Source organism: Plectropomus leopardus, chromosome 11, assembly GCF_026936395.1.
Source record: "Plectropomus leopardus strain MGB_pleo_1.0 chromosome 11, ASM2693639v1, whole genome shotgun sequence".
In the NCBI taxonomy this organism is placed as follows: Eukaryota; Metazoa; Chordata; class Actinopteri; order Perciformes; family Serranidae; genus Plectropomus; species Plectropomus leopardus.
The window spans coordinates 24,922,100-24,940,040 of NC_142186.1; the positions used below are offsets into that span (position 1 = coordinate 24,922,100).

The window sequence follows — 17,941 nt, forward strand, 5'->3', positions numbered from 1 at the left end:
AATTTAGATATGCTACATTGTATACTACACCGCATTGGCTATTTTATATTTGAGTAAAATAAAATAAAATAATATGAAATAAAATAAAATAAAATAAAATAAGAGATAAGATAATCCTTTAGTAGTCCCACAGTGGGGGGAATTCACATTATTATAGTAACAAGGAGCGTACAAGATAAGCAAGCAAACAGAACAATATAAATAGTAAGGAACAAAGTGCGAAAAGTGAGGGAAAAAAATAAAATTATGTTATAATATATTAATTAAAAAGTCTGTCCTATACTACTACAATTACTTGAATATTTATGGCTTCAATATATATACATATCTACATCATATTCATCTTTGCCTTCTTTTGTACTGTAACAGAAATATTGAAATTTGATGTGCAGTCTTATAATAAATCATTTTTAAAAATTGTATTGCTGAGGTACATTTTATGTTTGTTTGTTTGTTAGTTATGAGAGCAGAGGGGAGGGAGGCACCTAAGTTTTTTTAAGCTCTGGGGAAGAAGTTATGTTTTTTGATTTGGCTTAGGGGGAAGGACATAAAACTTTAAATGGTCATAGTTTGTAATTATTTAAAATAGACTCCAAACCCCAAACCCGCAAAAGGGTTTTAGAGACATGTTTTCATTAAAAATCTACAAAGTCAAAGCTTTTATCACAGACAGAAACTGTGAAATATGGTATTTATGACGGAGGAAGGGTCATGTATTTTCCCCGTCACTCAGGGAGGTTCAAGGAACCTAAGGAAGGATTATTTATTTATTTATGAAACAAAGTCACACCACAGCTGTCATGCTTCTGTCAGGTCATGTTTTTGCTTATTTCTTAATTTTGTCAATTTCCTGTGTCATTTTTATTTTGATCATCTCTGTCTCTTATTGTTTCAGATCCTCACATCCTGTCAAGTTTCTCTCCAGTGTGATTACCTGCCCTGCCCCTGATGTGTTTCACCTGTTTCTAATTGCCACACTTGTGTCTTATTATACTCTCCTCCCCTTGTGTATATAAACTGAATTCCCCTCCCTAAGTGCCAGTTCATCTTTGTCTTTATAGCGAGTGGTCCATCCATTTTTCAAAAATTGTTTTTTTTTACCCTGTCTCAGCCTAGCCCTTTTCAGATTTGTTTGCTTCATTGACTGACCCTCCCATGTACCAGACCTTTTTTTGCTGTGAAAAAAAGACACCTTGATTACCTCTTAACCTGAACTGCCTCTCAGTCGTGCATGTGAGTCTAAACCTGACACCAGCACCCCCCTACTCTGATAAAGCCGCTAATGTTAGGCTACATTATTTTCAACTGTAATGGCACCTCACACTTTGTATATTATATAAGAAAAGGGTAACATTTTTTCAAAAGTCCACCCTAGATAGTTTAAAGAGTATTTGTATTTCAACAGCTTATTGATTGAGATTCAACAGCTGAACTGTTTTACTTTATTCTGTAGATGTTTAACAGATTATCTCTAGAATATATGTGCTGCATCATTATCAGACCAACATATTCTTGAAATAATTAAGTTAAACTTGAACTATTCACTAAACGTATGCTGCATTATGCAGCACTGGTTGAGTAAGAAGTTCGAAGTTTGTCATATATGCTCACATAAGATGATTATCTCTACAATAAAGGAAAATGCTTGAATCTCAACTAATAGGCTGTAAAAATGTTACAAATACTCCATTAACTAGGTGTTAGTGGACTATCCAAATAAAGAGTTACCAAGAAAAGTAACCATAATAATAGGAATAATAACAATAATAATATTTGCTGTGCTGTTCTCTGTGGATACACCTTTTTGAAAAGACCCTGGACCTGGTACACCTAAATGGCACGCAGCCGATATTAATGACACCTGCATCTTTTTACACCAGTAAAAAAAATTGATTGATTCAGGTGTGATCCTGTGGTGTATCTTAAGTAATTAGTGATCTTAATGGACAACCAAAATGATGATGATGATGCATGTTCTTGCGCTTGACATCCTGCAGATGCAGAAGTTTGAGATGTGGCCGTGAATTGTTGTTTTAGTACATTAAGGCGCGATCCTGCAAGAAAAGTTCCTTTTGAATTCCTGCAGAAAATTCAGAGGAGTCCAGTTAGTTCCTGCAGGATTTGTGCTGGATTTCCATAGAATTCCTTCTAAATTTATTTTTAATCAAACGCCTGCTGTGACATAAATACTTAGTGTGGCCAGAAGTGCAACATGCTTAATGCTTTTAGTCTCCAGAGAGCAGTGCTGTGGTGGTTTTTGGCTTTTCAGCCATATTTGATTTAGTGATTATTTACCTGCTAAGCACGAGAAGAGTTAAATGGTACAGAAAGCTTTGGTTTGAGTTAACATGTATCCAGTTCTTTATTAAGCACAACCTTATACCATACTGACAGACAAAGTGACAAATACAATTTTGAAGCAAGCTGCTGAGGGTTCATATCAGAAATGACAAGAGGAAGAGGAGGGAGAGGAAACAACAGGGCACAAAAGATCAAAACACGTCTGCAGTGAGTCAAAATGAGACAGTCACAGGGATCAGGAAAGAGAAAGAAACTAACGAGTGCATCAGGGGAAAGTGCTCGTCTGCTGTGAGGTGAAACACATTTTTTTTTCCTCCAGGCTTTGTTCAGGATTTGCTGCAACCAGCTGCAGTCAATTAAGTCAATCACTCGCTGAAGCTTCTGGTCAATATACTGCAGCTACAGTGCATTATGTGTGCATTATTTGAAAACTAATTAGTCTCTATGAGTCTTTTAATGTGGTTAGAGCTTTACTGAAACAGGTGTTGTCATTTCATTAAGAGCCTGTCGGGGAACTATAACATGGATTATATGTATGCGAGATTTCTTGGGCACCACTGCTGATGGCACTTAAAGGGCACTGGGGTTGCGAAAGTTGTGACCGGCAAAGCGAGCCTGATCACCCAACTCTTCCTCAATCCTGAAGCAGAGGAGGAGGTGAGGAAGAAAACAGAGCAGGTAAGTGAAAGTGATGAAACAAAGCAGGAAAGAAGAAGAGAAATATAAAAGTGCCATGAAAGCTATAAGTGGTTTTTAAGATTTTTCTTTTACAAGCACAAATCAAGCTGTGAACACTCACCTCATGAGCTGATTGTATTTGGCCAAACGCTCTGATCGACAAGGAGCTCCAGTCTTGATCTGAAGGGAGACACAAACAACAAGGACCACAGAGAGGTGCAGCTGCATTTATACCAAGTCTTATTATTTGAACAGCAAGCAACACTTATTTTCACAATCAACTGATCTGTCGATTGTTTTTTTTTCAGGACAAATCACACCTGTAATTGGCTTCCTTCAACTTAAGGAAAGCAGGATTTAAGACTTTTAAAGACTCCTTCAATGCTACTTGAGTTAAAATTTAAGACCAATTTTTTAGTAGCCAATACTGAAGGAAAAAAAACATGTATCGGCATCAAATACTTGAGGTCATAGGGGGAATTTCATTCTATTTTTCAAAATATATTGTAACATAAAACATGGCTGTTTGGTGATGTTAATGCAAGAGGCATTCAGTTAATTATTTTTTTAACATCACCCCTTAAGTTGTGCTTTTGCAATGCAATGTCAGAAAAAGGATTTATAACAATCCAACCTGAAATTTCTAAGCATTTTTAAGACTTTTGAAAGACCGATTAAAGACATTATAATGTCAACTAAGGCCTCATTTTAAGATCAATGAATTTAATGACTTTTAAGACTTTTAAGTATCCACAGGAACAGATGTAAAATAATGATAATAAAAAAAACTGGAAACTACTTCAATATTATCATATTTCACGGGGGAAGGAAGCCTCTGTAATATTAGCATTTTATAACTGTGATCAACAAATGTTTATGTTTTTCTTAAGATCTGATTCTGTTCTGTGGACAGACTGATCTAATTACTATATCACAACTTTCAGAAAAACAGTAATTTAGTAATGTGTAGTAGCTTATATTGATTAAAATTGCAATCCTTACCCTTCACATTTGTTTATTACATTATTTCATACTTGAGCTACTGCTGCAAAAAGTATTATTCTTCCTCAGACTGCAGTGAAATGTCACCACAGTGTTTGGTATTGCCTCATTAATGTACCGTGACAAAGTGACAACTAATATAATGCAATGACGCAAATGAAGAATTCTATTAGAGACTAAATTGGGAAACAGAGAAGAGACAGCACTTCCCAATGTGTTGAGTGTGTGTGTGTGTTTTACCTGTCCAGTGCAGAGACCAACCACCAGGTCGGCTATAAAGGTGTCCTCTGTTTCTCCTGAGCGGTGGCTCACCATCACACCCCAGCCGTTCTCCTGGGCCAGTTTACAGCTGAGAGACAGGGGCAGTTTGAAGGGACAGTTCACCTCAAAATCAAAAATACATATTCTTCCTCTTACCTGCAGTGCTATTTATCAATCTAGATTGTTTTGGTGTGACTTGCCGGGTGTTGAAGATATCAGCTGTAGAGATTTCTGCCTTCCTTCCAATATAACAGAGCTAGATGGCACTCGGATTATGCTGCTCAAAGTGGCAGAAAATACATTTGAAAAATTTAACAGCAATGTCTCTCTCCAGATATCATGACCCGGTTACTCACAATAATCCAAATACCTTGTTTTGAGCAGTTTTATGCAGGGACTATTTTCTTTGGAGGATACTGCACAACCATATCACTGCACAGAAAGAAGCATGCATCCCCTGCTAGCTCACCTAGCACCACTGAGCTACAGCTAACATTACAGCTCAGCTGAGGAAGACACCATTAATGCCAACACGTACTGTCAAGAGCTCGAGCCCCTCGTTCATGAGTAGATGCACGCTTCCTTCTGTGCTTTTGAGTGCCAACTAGTTCCATTATATTGGGAAGAAGGCAGACATTTTTATGGCCAATATCTCCAACATTTGGCAACTCACACTAAAACAATCTAGGAAAAGGAAAATATGTATTTTTGATTTTTGGGATGAACTGTCCCTTTAAGTAATGAACAAGTGTCAAAATGTCTATGCATGAAGTATACAAAAACTCACGCCTTGATGGCCTCTGTAACAGAGCCAATCTGATTGACTTTCAGCAGCAGACAGTTGCAGGCCTTGTCTTCCACGGCTCTTTGTATCCTGCGCGGGTTAGTGACGGTCAGATCGTCTCCCACCACCTGCAAAATTTTTGCAACAGAGTCACAGACCGAGAAGTGCATTTTGTTGCTCACAGTAATAATTTCAGGTTTACTCAACCAAGGAAGTTTGTTGTTGCTCTCTGCATTATAAAGCCATGGAAAGGAGTCAATAAAACACTCCACTGAGTTTCATAATTGACATGGCAGAATCCCGCATTTTTAACCATTGTCATGGTTGAAAGTGCAGTACTCAATGGCCAGAGTACCCATTTAAAGACGTTTATTATTTTTTTTCCAGATTACAAGGATATAGTGTACCTGGATGCCCACTGAGGCTGTGAACTGGGACCAAGCCGGCCAGTCGTCCTGGTCAAAAGGATCTTCGATAGACACCACTGAAGAGGAGAGAAATGGGTACGTCTAATATTACAACCTTTGAGAGCCCCTCATTTTCTCCATTACTCACCTCCAAGTCAATAGGACCGGAGCAGCAGTGACACAGCCAATAAAGGTTCTAATGGGGCTAATGTCTTCAAATGCACTTACATTGCACACAGATGCACACACACACACTTGCGCACACAAGCAGGAAGCACACCATTGACAGGGTAAAGAGCCACAGCAGAGTAGGTCCCTGCTTGCCAATGTGCACTGTAGCGCATAATTAAAACCTCTTTAACAGACCCAAGTGACGGGAGGAGAGACCAGGCCACGGAGACACCAAGCTCTCTTGTTCTACCGGTTGCTCTGTCTAAAAGGTGATGAAAGAAATATGGCAATTGTAGAAATCTGAAAATAGGCTGGTGTGTCCCTTTACTGATAGAGGTTCAAATGCCTATTATTACTGATGCTGTGCGTCTATGAGACTCGTACCTAGATTTTCTGTGATCTGTTTAATCTATAGACTGCCTTTATTTCAAAGGTCCAATGTGTAGGATTTAGGGCAAAGTCAGTGGCATTTAGTAACGAGGACTGAAGATTGCAGCCAACTGAAATGTCTCCCAGTTAGAATTTCTTCAGTGTTCATTGTTCAGGAAGTTTTTACCAGGAGACAAAGTATCTGCAAAAGTCTCTTCCTCTCTAAAACAAACTGACCCAGTGATTTAAACCAGTAGAAATACTAAATAAAACAGTTTAATGTTTAAAATTAGTGTTTCTTCAAGCTGTTTGGCTTGTCACAGATGGGCCTCTAGCCCTGCACCTGCTAATACAGTATGTGCACACTTTTTTCTCTGATAACTTAAGGTCCAGATGTTCTGGAGGTTTTTACCAGGCGCTGAATTATCCTCAGAGGTTTATTCCTCTCCAAAACAAAGGGACCCAGTGATTTAAACAAACAAAAAAACCCCCACAGAATTAAGCAGTTTCATGTTGAAAAAAATTGTGTTTTTCTGACCATCTATGATAGCCATCATAAAAATGCAAAAAACCCACAAAAATACAAACATGAAAATGCAAAAACATGAATACCAAAGTGGCCCTATCTTGTGCCAGTGTTTGGTTTGTCCATTCTGGCCTACTGTAGGAACATGGTGGTGATCTCCATGAACGAGGACCTGTTCCCTATGTAGACATAAACATCTCATACTTCGGTAACAAAAACACAGTGATTCTTATTTTCAGGTGATTATACACAAAAGAAAAAAATATATTCCATTTCTGCCAATGTATCCCCCTAAATCCTACACACTGGACCTTTAAAGGTCCATGATGAATAGGGTTTGTCCACATAAGCTAGAAGACAAAATGTATTTATTTCTGCCATATGTTTGACTCTTTTCAGGGCTTAAATCTGACACTCATACGCATCAGAATACACACCTGGGTAGTTGTTAATGAAGCCCTGGTAGATACTGGCCAGCTCCTCCCCACTGATGTTGCGGGCAGCATTGGGCGGAGACTTAAAGTCCAGGTCGTACTTGCCCTCACTGAAAAACTCTGATGCAGCAACATCCATCCCAATCACCACTTTGTCTGTGAATCCCGCTTTCTCGATGGCCGTCTTTATCAGCTCCAGAGCTGACGGAGAGAAACAGAAAAGATGTGACGTCACAGGAAATAAAGTGAAGAATATTTTACACGTGCTTATGCTTACCTTCACTGTTCTCTTGTATATTTGGGGCAAACCCTCCCTCATCTCCCACATTCGTAGCATCCTGACCATATTTCTCCTTGATGACGCCTCTCAGTGTCTGGTAGAGCTCCGCCCCCACACGCAGAGCATCACGGAAAGACTCTGCCCCTACAGGAAGCACCATGAACTCCTGCATAGCCAGTCTGTTCCCAGCATGGGAGCCCCCATTGATCACATTAAAAGCCTGGGTGAAGGGCGGACAGGGGAGATGAGATTTGGGCTTTTGTGTTCAGAAGAACGATGAAAAAATGTACTCACAGGAACTGGAAGGACCAACTCGCTGTTTCCAGCCAGATCAGCAATGTGGCGGTACAATGGGACACCTTTCTCTGCTGCGCCAGCTTTGCATATGGCCAGTGATACTCCCAGAATAGCATTGGCCCCAAACTTAGCTGTGAGACACACAGACGCAGTCAGTGGCCACTGGTGCGGGAACATGTTACTACACATGTAAGCCATCACAGCAGATGACATGTGGACGAGGCTTACATTTGTTTTCAGAGCCGTCCATTTCTATCATCTTGTTGTCTAGTTTCTCCTGCTCCAACACGCTGATCCCCTGAAAGACAAACTTAATGTCAGAGTCTTCATCCCTCAATATATTGTTCAACCATTTCTGCTTTAAAGCTACAGTTGGTAAATTGGACAAAAAATTGCACAGTCTGTAAAAATAGCATGTTTCTCTTCTTACTGCTTCTGTTGGCATTTGCTACAATCTACTGCAGCTGGACAAAAATAACCAATCAGAGCCAAGGAGCCAGCTGTCAATAATATCAATCACTGCTCATGAACTGTGGTAAAACTGTTATACTCGGCAGCGTTGATCAAATATGAGTCAATATCCTGTTACTGCTTTGTCTATTTCTCACCTCGAAAATTTCCAGGAGCATATTTTAGTGTACTGTTTAGTTGTAAAATGACAAAGTTTGCTCTGGCAGGTGGGCGGTGCTTGGTTTTTGGATTGATTGTCTTTAACATGGCAGCCAGGTCACAAATTTCTCATTTTACTGCTAAACAGTACACCAGTGTTGTGGTACCCAAGATCGATCCTCGTTAAATGACCAGTTTTTTAAGATCTCGGACTTGACTGCATTTTTGCTCGGTCTTGTCTCAGATAAGGCGGACTCTGGATGTTTTTCAGGACCATAACTGTAAGGAGAATAACTAAATTGTCCAAGCAAAAAAAAGAGTATTTAATTTAGATGGTTCATTTCAACTAATTTGTGTTTGCTTGTAACTGTTCGCTCATAAAAAACAAACAAGAATAAATAAATAAATAACACGTATATGTTGCAAAATAATTCACGCAGGCAACAGCGACAATGTCGGGCATTTTAACATGGGTTTCTGTGGGGATTGGTTCGTTTTGTAGCCAGCCTCAAGTGGCCATTTGAGGAACTACAGGTTGTGGCACTTCAGCGTTGGCTTTGCTTTTCAGCTCTGGAGATTGCCCCTTAGTATATAGTGACAGTGTCAGCAAATATGACAAAAAGTTATCTCAATAAAAATCACCAACTGTAGTTTTAAACTGATCAAATGGTACTCACAGACTTGATGAGGGCCGGTCCGAGGGTGTCATTAATGTGACCAACAGCTTTGGTTACACCTTAGACAGCAGGAGAGAGGAGAGATATGTAAAAACGTATACAGTCAGGTCACATTTATGTCACAAAACCACATGAGAAAATGCTCAAAAGCAGAAGACAAGAGACAGAAGCACAGAGGATACGTCTCATTACAGGGGTTCACCTTTGCCCTTGTAGCGAGTCTTGTCTCCGTCTCGGAGCTCCAGAGCCTCATAGATACCAGTGGATGCACCGCTGGGCACAGCAGCCCTGAACAAACCTGGAAAGGATAAGAGAGGGTTGGTGGATGAAAAGAGAGGTACATGTTAAGGGCGAGGTTTGGAAAGATAAGCTTGTGCAAATACAATCTTGATGATTTTTTGAGGTTTAGATACAGTCAACTTATTATCAGACAAAAACACAGCTGACAGTACAAAAGCGGTATATGAGTAATCATTTTTAATTGATTATTTCTAACCTTTGCCAGTATGCAGATCAACTTCCACAGTGGGGTTTCCCCTGGAGTCCAGGATCTCCCTGGCAACAATATTCACTATAGACATCCTGTTTAAAAAAAACAAAAAAATAAACAAAAATAATAGCTTTAACTAACCATTTGTACTGAATGTTACAACACAGTGCTCATAGAGCAAACATGCAATTATTCCATCTTATTTTGCCTTAAAAAAATAAAGAAGGTTGACTGTGAGATGAGAGTGAGGCAATCGAAGAGAGATGAAAATGGGAAATCGCAACTGCAAACACACATTTCATTATCAGCCTCAATTTCACATTACGAGGACTTCACACTCTCTTCCTCTTCCTCACATTATGATGATAGTGACGCAGCCTTGGAGATGGAAAGCTGTGGAAAAGATGCTCCCTAGGAAGCTGCTGGCGCGCACACACACACACACACACACACACACACACACACGCATCAACATATACACAGAGAAGGACACATAAATCAAAAGCTAATAATGCATACCTACTTATGAATCTACTGTCAACCTGTTCCGGACCACAAGCCAGTTCAATTTCTGTGCTGTTTCAGTCAGTGATGGACCAATAGAGAGATGAGACGATGAAAAAACAGGAGATGAGGGGGAGGAGGAGGTGGTGGTGGTGGAGGAGGAGGAGGAGGAGGAGGAGGAGGAGGAGGAGGGTGAAGGTTTAGAGGGATGGAGGGAATGAAGAAATAGATCAATCTTTTTAAGCGTTACCTGCAGCGTGTTTGAAGCCTGGTGGAGAAAGTGAGCGGATGTGGGCGAATGAGAGGGAGAGACAGAGGGATGGAGAGGAGGGAGGAGAAGGGGTGAAAACGTATGACACACAGGGGGGAGGGGGATCGTGTGAGTCATTGGAAGATGCAGAGGGGAGGGGATCCGACGAAACAGAGAGGAGAGAAAAAAGAGTGGATAGTGAGAGTAGAATAGCAGAGGTTACATGTTTGTTTTAGTGAAGCTGCAGGAAAATGAGCTAAAGATATGTTGTGATTTGCACTCTTAACACTTATTTTGCATTTAACATCATCCTCTTTTCTTTCTACAACTCCTGTCTTTGCTTGGCACTTCTTGCTGAGTGTAAATCTCCTCATTAGCTAACAAACCACAATAGTTATAGCAAATATTGTCCCAGCAAACTGCTTACATGCACATATAATCTGTGCTTGCTGCCAAACACAGGCGCTGCTGTAATGCTGCAAAGAAATGTCATAACTGCACTGAAAAGTAACTGGAAAAAAAAAACAGAAACAAACATCTGTATACTTCAGATGTGCATGACAGGCAGAAAATATCAGAACAAAGACACCAAGAGAGGGATACATCTAAGCAAAGACAGCCACCCAAAACGAGCTGCCTTGTTGGAGAACTTTAGAGCTCTAATGACGGGGATTAAAGGAGACAGGAAGACAGGTAGACAGGTGACGAGAGCAGCGCACGCTGGAGGGAGGACGTGCATTTAAAAATAGTCGTGGATGTAATTAAAGATACAGCTTGTGCAGAAGGAGGCAGGCAGGGAGCCCGCTATGGGAGTGATTTGTCAAAACAGGACGTTTTTCATTGGCTGCTCCACTTGTGAGCTCCATCTGGATGTCACATGACCTGCAGGCATGGTGGCACAGGGGGAGCAGACGGATACATGCACATGCAGTGGGAAAGAAATGTGCAGCTGATTTATGTGTTTAAAAGTGAACCACAGCAGCAGAATTAGAGATCTGAACACACTGCAGACCAGCAGTTTAGCTCCATACGTTGATGAGACGCATGATTCAGTTTCAAAACACACTCCGTCATTCATTATTTTAAACACAACCACGAGACACATTTTGTAATTATCTAACAATGTTTAATGAACTTTTATTTAGTTAGATTAATTAGTTAACAGTATACAATTCAATTCACTGACACACTAGTGTCTTCACAAACATAAAATGGCCCGTACAGCCATTGTACAGCCACTGTAGCACTTTAGTGCAGTGGGCAAAAACATGTCAAGTTTTGAGAATGAGTATATATAAAGTGAGTGTGGTTATACCCATGTTTGCACAAGGGTGCAGTGTGTGTGTATGTGTGTGTATGTGTGTGTGTGTGTGTGTTGAGTGTAACACTGGAGAGGGACAACTGTAAATGTAACTATCAAGCGTGTGGGGTTTTGTTGTGTATATATGTTGCTCATGAACAGACAGTCCAGTCATATCAAACATTTACGACGGGTCGTTGTGACGATCATCAACGTCCGTCTTCAGCGTGATTTTCACAGCATCGGGGATAATCTTTTCCTCAACTTCTTCCATTTGGTCGCCCAAGTGTGACACCTGCAGGGACAGTGTGGCAAAGGACCGCAGTGTTTATGATGATTAATCACAGACGGAGAAGGCGGAATAAACAGAGATTTCCTGAGATTGTGCACTCAGTGTGTAAGAGCCTCAAACTGCTAATATGCAGCATACAGCGGACCAGAATTACAGAATTTTAACAGTTTTGTCTCAAGTTCAGTCTGTTTTATGACACTTGATAGCTGCTTGCGTCCTCCTAGATCCATATTCTTCATATATTTACAATCTATTTCTAATCTTGTCATCCTGATTGTGCATACTGTAATTTCACGTTGGTCTATCCTGTACACACACATCTACTCTATGTCGCTCTGTCCTGGAGGAGGGATCGCTCCTCTGCTGCTCTTTCTGAGATTTCCTCCATATTTTTCCCTTTTGAAGGTTGGGGAGTTTTTTTCCATCTCCGAACTGAGGGTCTACAGATAAAGGATGTTTTATGCTGCGCAGATTGTAAAGCCCCTTGAGGCAAATTTGTGATAATGGACTACATAAACAAAGTTGACTTGCTTTGACCTTTATTGATTAGTATCTGGACAAAGTGTTGTCTGCTTCCATCACCTCTGCAGCTTTTTTATGTCCTTGTGATCAACTGTGTTTAGGGTGTTTTTCTAACTTGTTTTAGGGAGGCAGAAAAAATTACACTGACGCAGCACAACTTAATGTCTCTGATGTGCTGAGAAAGCCCCGATGTTGTTTCATGTACTTCGATTCAGGAAAAAAATTAAGCCCGGCATGTTCAAAACTACAGCCTGACACTCGAGTTTAATATATTGATAGCGATATTAGAAAATAAAACAAATGAATAACAATGTTTTCTCTTTATTTTACTATTTTTTGGAATTTTATTTAAACTTGATTGCAATGCATATTCAAACTGCTTGTTTCAGTATCATCACTTTTGTATTTTTTATATGCACTTCCATATGTTATGCGCTTTTATCGGTTTTAAATACAGGAGTTTGCTCTTTTATTGGTTTTCTATCTGCTTTATACGAAATCATCTCTTATATTTACATCTCATTTGTTTGTGTATGTGGTTATTTCCTTTCATTCACCTGATTTATATGAGCTTATTTCTCTCATCCACATTTTCTTTATCTTAGAGCCAGATGATCCACTACACCTACCTGATCCCACCTTGACTGTCAAAGCTCTAAATACTCACTCTTACCTCTCACCAGTCGTAACGTGGACGGCTTTGGGGCTGACGGTGTCTGGGGGACTCGTGCCGATGGCCTGGTGGGGTCGTGGAGGTGGGAGGGGCAGTGAGGGCCAGCTGCTGGCCTCCTCCCCGTCGATCTCGGCCGTACTCAATCGCCCGGGCAGTTGGGGTAGCGTATCTTCCTGCCTCCCTCCTCCACTCCTCATCGAACGCTGCAGCATCAGCTAACAGGAACAGAAGGCAGGTCAGTAAGGACACAAGTAACATACCTCACATCTCTGCAGCGTGATCAGCTTCTGGGTAATCTCACAACATTACTGTCATTTTTTTAAGCCAGACAATTTATGATTTTAGTTATATTAAAAGCTAAAGGGTACCTTTCCAATGTTTTATCTTGGACTGTTTTTGTGTCCAGGTGACTAATGGGAACAATTTTTAAAATGTGTCCAGTTTTGAGTAAAAGCACTGCAGACAGTAGCCAAGAAACAGGTTGGTATGTAACCAATCAGGGCATGTACGTCAATATAAGTCCACTAAAAGTTTGTTTTTGCCACTGACGGGCTCAAATTATTATTTTAAGCATCTGACATTACGGAAGAAATCCCTACAGAGATAGAGCTTTTAATTAGAGAGTTAAAGCCTTTTTTAATAACCATAAACAGCCCAAAAAAAACTGCATATCTGCAAAATATCTGCAAATTTAACAAACTCATTTTAGCATGTAGAAACAGTATATTTTCACATCCTTTTGGGTGAATCAAAGGTTCATTTCAGCCAAACCTGAGTTGCTGATTGTTGGAACAGTGGAAAGACGTACAAAAACGGCTTTTGTGAGTTTGATTTTGTCTCTGTCAATTTAGAATAAAGTGTGTTTTTCAGTAATTAAATGACCATGTATTTAGAGTCTGGTGGTTTTGGGGATTTTTATTTTGGGGCTGTTTCTGGTAAGAAAAAGATCTTACTCCTTTTAACAAAACGGTCAACCTCTGAAGGTACTATTCCATTACGTAACCAGACACTTAGATTAATAATCCGGGGCTGTCAGTGGCAAAAAACAAACACTTTTAGTGCCCCTTAAAAAACCCTTAAAGCGGAGAACAAGAGATTCCTCATAATAAACAGCCTTCATCTTTCTCTCACTTTCATCCAGGTTAATGAAGTCTTGTCGTTCCTCGCGATCTCCAGTGCGGCGATTTCGTGAACGCTCCATTATGTGTCCACGATCCCCGATGTGGTGGCCGATGGCGAGACGCTCGAGGCCGCTCTCACTGTCCCTCACTGCCTGACGCGTCTCACGGATCTGAGGTGAAAAGTGACAAATTCACTAAAATGAGCCTGACGCTCTGAACTCTGAATGAACTCCGACTGAAATGTTTGCATGACAGCTATAATGTTTGTACTGTACATGATCTATTTATTGTCACTACAATTACTGGTGATTTAATGTGTTAATGAGGCCAGAACGCCACAGTCACGCCTGGACTAACACAGCATGAAGGCCACATGTCTGGTCAGGCTTGCTTCTGGAGGCTGAGGAAAATAATCGGGTCTACTTATTTAGCTACATCTACTATGAGGATTTCAGTGGTTATTCTCACCCCTCCAGGGCCTGTTCTCGTTGAAGTGGTCTGCTGATAAACTTCAGGAGGTCCTGAGTCTGTAGAGGAGTAGGAGATCACTGTTGAAGAGGAAAACGTCTGACAGTTTGGTGAACCGGACATTCTTTCCTACAAGGAGAGGATAAAAAGTAAATAGAAGGTGAGATGAAGTCAGATGCAGACTTATTTCCTGACGGTTATTACTCTCTGTTTATTTGAAATTGGTTGCCAAAACAACTCACCATGTTTCCCATCATTTCTCCCATCATGCCGAACATATCCATGAACCCTCCGCCCTGCAAAAATAAATTAAAGGAGATATTTTACATTCTCACTGATGAAACATCAAACAGAGAAGCAGGGCTCTAAAACGACAGCTTTTATTGTCATTTCAGTGCCATCAGAGCCCCACAGCCTTATCTTCAGAGCAATAAGATACACGAAGCACAATCTGTTGTGGCAAAGAAACTATTTGTGTAATCATATTTTTAATGGAAAAAGGGAAGAATGGAGCGGAAAATAGTCTTCAGCTAACCAAATCCAAGCAACAACAGCATGAAAAACAGACAAGCAGTTATTGAGACAAAAGTACAGATATTAAAAACAGTTTACACAAAAACAGTTCATGTCAGCGTTTATCTGTCTTCAATCTCATCACTCACTTTGGTGAGTTACGAATATTAACTGCACCAAAGCCAGACTGATTGGTGTTTTGTCCTGTGATCGAAAGTGATTCTTTAATAAAGTGAAACAAGACGAGGACAGAATCAAATACATATTGTGCACTCCTCATTTTGCAATTTACCGTCCATATAGTTTTGGCCATTATAGTGTATCAACATTAACCCAAACTATTCTGAAACTTTATATTGACATTAAAAAAAACGTTAAAATTGTTAACACAGGTCATTTAATCATAAACCAGAATACATACTATACTTTACTTTCACTTGAAGCCACTTTTTGATGACACTGTCAAGTGTCTAGATAGCACGTGATGTGAAATATTAAATTCATTCTTATGATTATTCTTATTCTGTTTTTGAAGTTACTTGAGGAGGTCACAGAGGCAGCGACTCACCATTCCCATCATGCCAAAGGGAGTCAGCGGACCAGCCTGGAAGAAAATGTACACCTTAAATTCAAAAGCTTAGAAAAAACATAAAAGATAAACTAATGTCAGTATTAAACACGAGGAGAGTCTGTAAACATGGCGGACAGTTACCTGTCTGCGCGGTGGACGGGGTGGTTGTATCTGGGGGGTGAGAGCAAAGGGATCCATGCCAAACGGTCCAAACATAAGCCTCATCTGCTGCCTGTGAGCTGCAAATGGATCCCTGGAAGAAATCACAGATTACACTCAGACATTTTCATTTCGAATTAGTCTTTGTGGATTGACGATGCGTCACTGGGCGACTAGATTCTTATACAGTATGAGAGTACGAGCTGAAAATCACAGGGGTATCAAAACTTCATCAAATTTGTCGGCAGTGATTTTGAAAATGGAATAGGTAGTCACAAACAAAAAAATCTTATGACAGGCATTTTAATTTTTTTTAATTGATTGATATTTTTGTTTTAATTAAGTATTTATAATATGTTGAGTATGTGTGGAAACAAATAAATGTAAAGAAATACAGTAATTTGACAATTAGCACTGATATGTAAATACTGAAAATACAATGTGCTGAGTGTGTAAATTATAAAAGGTGTGTACAATATAAAACTGTGCCTTATGCTACGATAGCGTATAGAACTAGTATGCAAGCTCAAAATATAAAAATATAAGTACGCAATGCTACCATGAGCAACAGAGATAAGTCACAATATAGTAAGAATACATACAATAAATACATTATGTGTCACATGTTAAATGTTGCCCACATTCAAAAGTGGGAAGGATATATTGCACATTTGATTAACTGCACAGAGTTGAAATTTTGCACCAAATATTGCAGCTAAGGCAGCAATATAAAGAGTTATCATATCGCACGACAGTAAAATAAATTGTGGAAATGTGTTGTAGATGTGTGCATCTTAACTATTAATTCAATTACCAAGTGCAATCAATTAGCTTAATCTCGAGATTTTTTGAGAAACTGCGAAATGTGAGAGTGATAAATGGGCATTTTTTTGTTACTGATTGTTAAACCAGGAGCTGCTGAGGTTTGACAGCTTTTTTTGTTATTGTCTATCCAACATGGTGGACCACTGTAGGCCCCCACAGCTGGCTGGAGTAACGTTACCTGCTGAAAGTGCACTGAAAAACTGTCGCTTAGCGTGCCAGTATTCACATTTACACCTCCTGTAAAACACTCAGTATCCCAGCGTCTAAACAAAATGTGATCGGTGTCAGTACTTACATCATGTAGGGGTCGTCTTCAACGTCATTCAAGAACCGAAACATGCTAGGTGATTTCACTCAGCTGGCTGATGCTAGCCAGCTAGCTTAGGTAAACAGTCGTGTTTTTCAAGGATGAAATGGAGTGACGGGCTCAAACTCTGCTCAGGCTGAAATCGCGGAGCTTTTATCAGCTCCGTCCCCAAAACACGAGGTCGCACCTGCTGTTTGTTAGGGCGAGAGATGGCTCAGAGTCTCAGCAGATAGTAAATTCCAGAAACCTGGACCAAACATGAAAACGGAAGTCAGTCCTGTGACAAAGAGAAGCAACACAACCATCAAGTTAGCATCGGAGCTAACAACCGTCACGTCCGGCCTCTCTGTCTTTCAAAATAAAGTATTTCTTTGGGGGATTTCATAGCAATTTTTCAAGATAATGGCATGGATTAGAATATTTCTTAAATCTGATTTGAAATGTTTTTAAACGAGATATAACAACATATTATCATTATATATATAGATATATGTATAAGAATGTTACCTCGAAATTAGCACACAACCCCCCCCCCAAAAAAAACCAAACAAACAAAAAGGAAAAGACAACAATGCAACAACAACAACAATAATGATGATAATACTAACAATAGTGATAAAAGTGATAATAATAATAATAATAATAATAATAATAATAATAATAATAATAATAATAACAGTGAGCTTGGAAAGTACCTGAAAAACAATACAATAATTCTGTGAAATATTTTTTTAAATATCTAATTATGAAATTATTCTATAATTAATTGAATTAAAATTGATTTAGAACATGTACAAAAAAAAGGAAAGGAAAGAATGAACATGTTAACATACATAATCATACAGACATGTCCAAAAAGGAGTGGAAGAGGTGCAAACTTATGAAATGCCATCCCTTCTCCATGAGTTATTGAAGAATAATTGACCTGCCTCTATGTTCAAATACACTGAATTTGCTTAAACTATATATAACTATAGGGTGTATAAACTATAAACTATACAGGCCACATATAACTATATGTAAACATGTCTACATTGTTGTTATATGTAATATTTTGTATAAACTATACAGATCATGTATAGCAACATGTAAACATATTTACATTTTTGTTGAGAGAACAAAAGATAGAAAAAGGAAAAAATACAAAATA

The 17,941-nt window shown here is 39.4% G+C and overlaps 2 protein-coding genes and 1 long non-coding RNA gene across 6 annotated transcripts; 1 reads left to right on the forward strand and 2 right to left on the reverse strand.

Moving 5' to 3' along the window:
* Positions 1 to 954: 954 nt before the first annotated feature.
* On the forward strand, positions 955 to 7,034 carry LOC148188278 (uncharacterized). Of its 2 annotated transcripts, none has more exons than XR_015777932.1 (3): positions 955 to 1,233; positions 5,414 to 5,529; positions 6,899 to 7,034. It is a non-coding gene; the product is annotated as an uncharacterized LOC148188278 (long non-coding RNA). The 2 variants fall into 2 exon arrangements; XR_015777931.1 differs by lacking the exon at positions 955 to 1,233 and adding an exon at positions 2,842 to 2,979.
* On the reverse strand, positions 2,804 to 10,111 carry LOC121945271 (gamma-enolase-like). Of its 3 annotated transcripts, none has more exons than XM_042489376.2 (13): positions 10,041 to 10,111; positions 9,293 to 9,378; positions 8,999 to 9,094; positions 8,797 to 8,855; positions 7,739 to 7,808; positions 7,508 to 7,641; positions 7,211 to 7,433; positions 6,937 to 7,134; positions 5,434 to 5,510; positions 5,030 to 5,154; positions 4,222 to 4,330; positions 3,101 to 3,159; positions 2,804 to 2,941 (listed from the first exon to the last, which is right to left on the reverse strand). In XM_042489376.2, exons 2-13 carry the CDS (start codon positions 9,375 to 9,377, stop codon positions 2,872 to 2,874), a joined length of 1,305 nt encoding a protein of 434 aa, XP_042345310.1. In that variant the 5' UTR covers position 9,378; positions 10,041 to 10,111; the 3' UTR covers positions 2,804 to 2,871. The 3 variants fall into 3 exon arrangements, with proteins under 3 accessions (XP_042345310.1, XP_042345309.1, XP_042345308.1); XM_042489375.2 differs by lacking the exon at positions 10,041 to 10,111 and adding an exon at positions 9,810 to 9,962; XM_042489374.2 differs by lacking the exon at positions 10,041 to 10,111 and adding an exon at positions 9,806 to 9,960.
* Positions 10,112 to 11,144: 1,033 nt separating this feature from the next.
* On the reverse strand, positions 11,145 to 17,119 carry mlf2 (myeloid leukemia factor 2). Its single transcript, XM_042489413.2, has 8 exons — positions 16,780 to 17,119; positions 15,642 to 15,753; positions 15,498 to 15,533; positions 14,659 to 14,712; positions 14,417 to 14,545; positions 13,959 to 14,118; positions 12,828 to 13,042; positions 11,145 to 11,635 (listed from the first exon to the last, which is right to left on the reverse strand). The coding sequence occupies exons 1-7, from the start codon at positions 16,821 to 16,823 to the stop codon at positions 12,831 to 12,833; spliced, it is 747 nt and encodes a 248-aa protein (XP_042345347.1). The 5' UTR covers positions 16,824 to 17,119; the 3' UTR covers positions 11,145 to 11,635; positions 12,828 to 12,830.
* Positions 17,120 to 17,941: the final 822 nt, after the last annotated feature.